The sequence below is a fragment of the Trachymyrmex septentrionalis genome, unplaced genomic scaffold (assembly GCF_001594115.1).
Source record: "Trachymyrmex septentrionalis isolate Tsep2-gDNA-1 unplaced genomic scaffold, Tsep1.0 scaffold136, whole genome shotgun sequence".
Classification (NCBI taxonomy): Eukaryota; Metazoa; Arthropoda; class Insecta; order Hymenoptera; family Formicidae; genus Trachymyrmex; species Trachymyrmex septentrionalis.
Window position 1 is genome coordinate 386803 of NW_017304503.1, and position 7201 is coordinate 394003.

Genomic DNA, 7201 nt, shown 5'->3' on the forward strand with positions numbered 1-7201 from the left:
ATTTTCAAAATTTTTTATATAACAATTAATTTCAGTTAAGTCCAATAATATATCATATTTGAATCAATATTTCAACGAAAAATAATAAATACATATATTACATTGTTCATCCGTAATATTCTTTACACTTTACTACTCTTAATCTTCTGGCAACACATATGTACAATTATTATATATGTAAAACTCATTTTGAGTGTATATCTTCCTAAATTTATTATACATTATAAATATTTAAATGTATTTCTACATATACACATACAAAAATGTATGTGTGTGTGATTTTTATATACAATTCTTTGTATAAAGATTGTCATCAAGTCTTCATGGGAATTTTTTTCTTTGTGAACTTGCTAAATAAATTTTTCTTCTTTTTCTTATATACGTGAGTACTTGATAAATCTAAGCTGTCTAAGTTATCCACCGATGGCAGATTTTGAACAATTGCTTCTGTAGTTAACTGATCACTTTTCTTAGTTTGCTTCATCTTCAAATTTGAAGTAATTTTTTCCCATCGTAATAATGTCTTGTTCTTTTTATTATTAACGTTTAAAGTTTCTATATCACTTATTGCTTTTGCGATAACTTCATCTTTACAATTTTCACTCTTCTGTTGTGGAAATTTTAATGCTTCATTTGTTTTTTGAGTAATGTAAGGTTCGTCAATGTACTTATCAGAGAAGGTTTTTTTTATTTCTGTAGTCTCTTGCATTATACTACTATTTCCTATTTGAGTTGAACTGCTATAAAATTAATAATGATATTATATTTAGATTTTTAAAATAAGCTAAAATAGAACATAAGAGTCATATTACCTTGTAGCAGTAGAATTCGAAGTTTGTATAGAATCACGTAATCTGCCCCAAAAATCAAATAATCCTTTACGATTATAATCCAAATTAAATATATATTTCAGTTGAAATGGCAATTCACAGCTTTTGTATATACATGGTATAATTTTTCTTTGTCGCTTTTCTAAAAAAAAATACGATCTTTTAGAAAAGAATATTCAAAATATCGTTTCAATTGCATTTTAAAAGAAATATGATACATGAAAACATACCGATACTTAAAGCTTGAGTATAGTTTAAAAAAAATTTGTTTGCTGAGTGTTTCATTAAATTCGGTGATACTATAATGAGTAATCTATTACATCGTTCGGATATTAATTCCATTACTGCTTCATGTTCGAATTCCAAACCAGCTACCAAATCTCGATCTTTCAAACACAGCTGAAAGCATTAACGCAGTTAATTTTATTTAAACTTATGTAAGAAAGAAATCACGCATAAATTTCATTTATTTGCAATACGTACCTTTAGCTTAAATTGTATCTCAAGCTTCTCAATCATCTCCTTCACAAAAACAATATCCTCTTCTGCATATAAAAGAAATGCATCGTAATATTGTGATGCTAAACCTTGCTTTAGTCTGTGAATATCATCTATAAAAAACGTACAAATATTAGATCGTTTAATATAATTATGCACATGTCTGAAGTCTATTATGTATTGCACAAAATAATTTAAATTAAAATCACTACAAACCTAAAGTAAGTATTTTTTTATCGGTACATTCGTCCATCGGATCTGCTGACATTTGAGCTCTTTGTTGATACTCCAAATACCTCTCAGCATCACTTTCTACAACAATAAAAAAATCTTTCAACGATAATTATTATTATTGAAGTTTTTCATCCATATATTATTTATATATATTTTTTTATCGAACTAATGAATATCAAAAAATAAGTTATTGTTCTATTTAATATAATACATACGGAACAAAGCTTCAGTGTCATCAATAACGTCCCATCTATCCATCTGTTCCATCATTGTTTGAAAATCTTTTATTGTAAAATCTTTTTTATTTTTGTCTGTCAACTCTGTGAATATGCGCATTGTTGGATCAGAATGTGACACAAGCATTGACACGAATTTTGAGCTAAATTCTAACTGATGCGCCAAGCCTCTCCAATCCCTTGTAATTTATTTAAAAATTAGTTAACACATGACATTTTCGAAAATGCATATTTATATCTATTAAAGGTACGAACGATAGCATACCTTGGCAAACCGTTATCGCTTGGTAAAACCTTCACAGGGTTTAACATTGTTGCGATAACTTGTCTGCTCGCAACAGTGACTGCAACAAGCGGCACAGTTGACAAATCAATCGTCATTTTTACTTCCTCTTATCTTTTTTTTTATTTAAACAAATATTTATAGAGATATAATCTACTGCGTTTTATACTATTTTAACAAAATTGATATTGTCACAGTTGTAGCTACAACAGTATCGTTACTTTGCAATACAATATTTGACGGAATGCTTTGTTGCAACAATTCATTATTGACGATTTGCTTTCTGACTGATTTCTTGTGTATGCAATTAACATACGTTATATGTCAATGATTGTTCACGGATCTCTTTTCTGTTCTAAGATTTCCGTTTATTCGATACACTTTTATTTTGCTTTACATTCACCAGAAACGAACTGCTACAGGTAGTTCAGGCTTTTCCTGAAGATTCTGGGGAATTCTCAGAAAAAGATTGGGGAAATTTTCAGTGCTTCTTGCGATCTTCTCCTCGGAAGTAACGATTTAAGTAAGTCATGTGACAAGAATGGAGATCTACTATTAAATTTGAACGTTGTACTCTTAACGTTACGTTTGTTATCATATTTTTCTTATTCTGTTCTTCAGATCTTTTTATGTACAAATTATATGCATACCAATAGATCCAATCTTTGACGCTCTCAGCGCTTAATATCATTTCTTCTTGTTTAAACATTTGATAAACAACAAGTAGAATTGTACATAACCATATTTCTAATTATATAATTTGTTATTTCTGATATAATTTTTGTTTTCACATTAAGCAAGAAGAAATTATTAATAATTTAAAGGTTCAACAGATTAAAAATCAAGTACTTACAAAATAGTTTAATGAGCTACGTTAGTTGATCATGTTAGGATAAATAAATTTTTATGAATATATACATTAATAATAAAGTCAAACTTCTATCTCTATAATATTGTGCGGTTATTCTCAATAACAGATAAAATAATGAATAATATGAGGAAATAAAGAGTAATACGTAATAAAAAATCAATTTAAGATATCAAGGTAATAGTTTTGATCTTTATGTCATCTCATATTCAGAGAGAATGCAGATAAAATTTATAATAGGACCATAAAATTGATACCACATCTACAAATAATTAAAGAATTCTACAAAAGATGTAAAAGTCAGTACTTTTAAAAAATTTTCCATTTTGTATAAAAAATTTGCGAAATTTTCTAAAAAGTTATAAAATTATAAAAATTTTGAAAAATTATATAAAGAATTCTAAGAAAAATGTTCATCGGAGATGTAAATACTCGTTATCTAGACGTATAAGCTGTTTTTATATCCTAATTTTTGATATTATTATGCGTACTGTTTAGATACGTACGTTATAGATACTGTTTAGATCACATAATCGTAATATTTATTTGTTTGATCTTCAGTGTGTTATTAATGTAATGTACAGAAAGATTATCTATATAGAGTGCTTCTGATTACCAGCTAGTTGCTTCAAATCAAAACGTTTTCTCTTTACACAAAATCATCTTCACTCGTTTTCAAAGATAACGAGATACGTATACTTCTTCTTTAATATTACTGGAAATTGATAATAATAATTAATAATCAAGAAAATGTGTGAGCGAATAAACGCTATAAATCAATATTACAAAATCTTAGCATATGATAAAATCAACAAGCAGGTAAATATAAATATGAATAATATATTAAGAAATTGTGAAATAGAATATTGATGAGCTTAATTGTATAATCTATATCGTATGTAATGCTTCGTACTATTTTTTTTTTATGTGTGTTGTTAGGAAGCACTGAACAAGATATCCACTTTACACAAAAATCTGAAATTTAAGAATAATAATTTTTCCGATAGGTAAGTACTTATCTCTAAATTAAAAATGATAAGCTAAAACAAATTATTTAATAAATTATTTACTTAAAGATGTAAAGCTGTTTCTATATTTTTTTTATTAATTTTCTTTTTTCATATTTATAGATACTTTCAAATAGCTTCTGTAATAGAAAAGAATTTATCTCTTTTCAAATCTGTTTGTAACCATGTGGATATTATTACTACTCTTCTTGATCATTTGTATGCTAACGGAATAAAAATAATGTTTGATAGTGAGTTCGATACTTATGATTATATTCTAGTGATTATACAATTATGATATACATATATTAATATGTTGACATATATGAATTTGCTTCTTTATTCTTCATATTATTTTTATAAAACAACTTATAATGATGAAACATTGAATTATTTATATAGAAATATTTTGTTCTGCTTTTAGAGAATACACTCACTACTAATGATTTGAATATAATATACATAATGTTTATTATATGTGAAGAAAGCGAGATTCCATCATTTTTGAAAAAAACTATTGTGTAATTATTCAAAAATACTTATATTATTAAATTAATTTGTATTCTTAAATTATTTATTAAATATTTATTATATATATTAATTAATACTTTTTGTGTTAAAGGTAACATTATGTCTGTTTTATAAACATTTATATATTTTTTAGCGATAATTCTAATCTGATAGATATGTATAAATTGTATGAGCCACGACTAACTACAAGTAAACACACACATAATATTTAAAACATTAACATATTACAACTAAAAAACATTCTTTTAATTTCATAATTAAGATTTTTTTAATTTCTACAGATTACATCATAGAGATGATTGTGTTTGAAGATTCAGATTTATATGCAATTGTTACCTATTTGAAGATTAAACCTTGTTCTCTGTTGCAAATGAAGAAAATTTTTATTCAAGAATCAGTAAAACAGAAATTTTTATGGCTTCTACAAAAAAATTTTAAAAATTTGTCATGCATGGAATTGCCTATTTTTATATTTCATTCAAGAAATGAATTATTTACAAACTGCAAAGATTTTGTATCACATTTCAATATGATGTCTATATGGACAGAAGACAATACATTTGCAAAAACATTAGCAATGAAGCTACAAGTAATATTACTTAAATGATGTAATGCAATTGCCTAAACCTATCTAAAACTTTATCAAAACTATTTCTATTTTGAACAGATGGATCTTATATTCATAAATGCGTATTTGGAGTTTGGTACTACTATTAAATTTCCTTTCGAGAAAATAATGTTTAGATGTTTTCGTACCTTTTTATATCATGGTAATGAATTTGAAGGGCCTGAAGATGGAGGTAAAATAAATTTAAACACATATACAGGTTCAGTTTACAATCATTTTTATAATGGTACATGGCAAAAGCCTGTAAGTGATATATATTGGATACATAATGATAATATATATGCACACGCAACAAGGTTCGAATATATGTTATTCTTCTTTCTTTCTTATTCTATAATAAATATTTAAATTTAAGAAATTTACGTAAATTTATATAAATTTGTGTTTAAATAATTTATTGCAGAGTAGATCTAAATAGAGCCATAGATTCAGCTATAGAAGCGTTTAAAAGTTGGAGTAATTTGCCTACTAATTCTAGAGTAGAAATATTAAATAATCTTGCATATACATTAGAACACAATGGGTATATATTTTAATTTACTAAAAAATATCTATGCATATATATATATATTTCTAGATTTTTTTATATATTTATGTGTACTTTTAATAACATTTTTAACAAAAGTTTTTTTTTTCTTTAGCAAATATCTATTAGCAGAAACAGTGTTAAAATGTATAAAACAATTAAATAAGGAATGTGACAATTTGTTAACGTGTCAAGATGAAAGATTGGAACTAATCAGCATGCAGGTAGCAGCAGGTGTAACTTCTTTCTACCATACTGATGAAGTTGCAGTGTTCAATTATTTGACAATATCTCTATATTTTGGCAATTGTGTTCTTATAATACATACTAAACATTCGTGCAATATAATGCCATATTTTAACATGTTTTCAACAGCTGAGATACCTCCAGGTGTTATAAATTTAATATCTCATGAAAATATACCTTCCTGTCCTCAGACTTCGATTCCTCGACTACCTTATCAATTGTTGGAGATTACTATACCAAAGAATATTATACTTCCTCTTAAATAATTGTAAAACTTTACATACTCTATAATATTATATATATATGTGTGTGTGTGTGTGTGTGTGTGTGTGTGTGTGTGTGTGTGTGTGTGTGTGTGTGTGTGTGTGTGCCTTGTATAATTAAATAAATACATTCATGTATTTATGTAAACGTTATAACTGTAAAATAACTTTTTTGTCATTTGTTTTAAAATAAAATTAATCATACAATAATATAGTAATATTATATAATAATATATTATATCTCCTCCTTTAAATCAATATTATTAATAACAAAAAATATTACAATAGAAAAACGGCTCGATTAAATTCAATAATAAAACTTAAACGATGAGTGGACTATTGGAGTCTTACCCAAGTTATTTTGTTGTGAATAATGAAATCAGCGTAAAGGTATTATTTATAAATTATATTTAAAAATTTAATCAATCGAAAATCCATTCAATCGACGATGAAATTAGGTAAGTAATATCGACATATTAATGTAACATAAGAAATAATTAAAAATTATAATTCACTTTATAGTACAATCTCACGGTCATATTTAATTGATGTAAAAGAGTACATGCATATGGATCTATAAAATAAGCCTCGGATCTGCTATGTTCCACATAATACATCGTAATCTTGAATACAACGATAAAATGCGACTTATACACTAAAAAGAATAGTTATGGTAATAAAAAATTGTATATAATTGACTAATGGAGAATTATAGTTTATAGAGGTTTAACACACTGTATTAGTTAATTAAGATTATTAAATAATGGTCGAAACATCGTTTGATGGAATGTATTCGATTGATTGAATATTTAAATATAATTTTGTAAATAATATCTTTACGCTGATTTCATTATTCACAACAAAATAAAACTTGTGTAAGACTCCAATAGCCCACTCATCGTTTCATTACAAAAAATATTGTTTGAAACAACGTCAATACGACGTCAATACGACGAAGAAACTTGGTCCCCTTTTGTTGAATTTCTGTAGAAATAAAAAGAAAAACAAATTAATTTTATATATATACTATTATATGTACAAAAAAGTTCTG

General features: G+C 25.8%; 1 protein-coding gene across 2 annotated transcripts; it reads right to left on the bottom strand.

The window, feature by feature from the left end:
* Positions 1-247: 247 nt before the first annotated feature.
* On the bottom strand, positions 248-2514 carry LOC108757273 (myeloid differentiation primary response protein MyD88). 2 transcript variants are annotated; one of them, XM_018501741.1, is made up of 7 exons: positions 2064-2514; positions 1778-1977; positions 1545-1640; positions 1314-1441; positions 1061-1229; positions 813-972; positions 248-737 (listed from the first exon to the last, which is right to left on the bottom strand). In XM_018501741.1, the coding sequence occupies exons 1-7, from the start codon at positions 2177-2179 to the stop codon at positions 314-316; spliced, it is 1293 nt and encodes a 430-aa protein (XP_018357243.1). In that variant the 5' UTR covers positions 2180-2514; the 3' UTR covers positions 248-313. The 2 variants fall into 2 exon arrangements, with proteins under 2 accessions (XP_018357243.1, XP_018357242.1); XM_018501740.1 differs by having other exon boundaries at positions 248-740.
* Between the last annotated feature and the right edge of the window lie 4687 nt (positions 2515-7201).

Coding starts and splice junctions, on each gene's coding strand:
- LOC108757273 (XM_018501740.1), bottom strand. CDS start 2,179: ATGACGATTGATTTGTCAACTGTGCCGCTTGTTGCAGTCACTGTTGCG. Junction 1,978..2,063: donor AGCGATAACGGTTTGCCAAG/GTATGCTATCGT, acceptor ATAAATTACAAG/GGATTGGAGAGGCTTGGCGC. Junction 1,230..1,313: donor AGATACAATTTAAGCTAAAG/GTACGTATTGCA, acceptor TAATGCTTTCAG/CTGTGTTTGAAAGATCGAGA.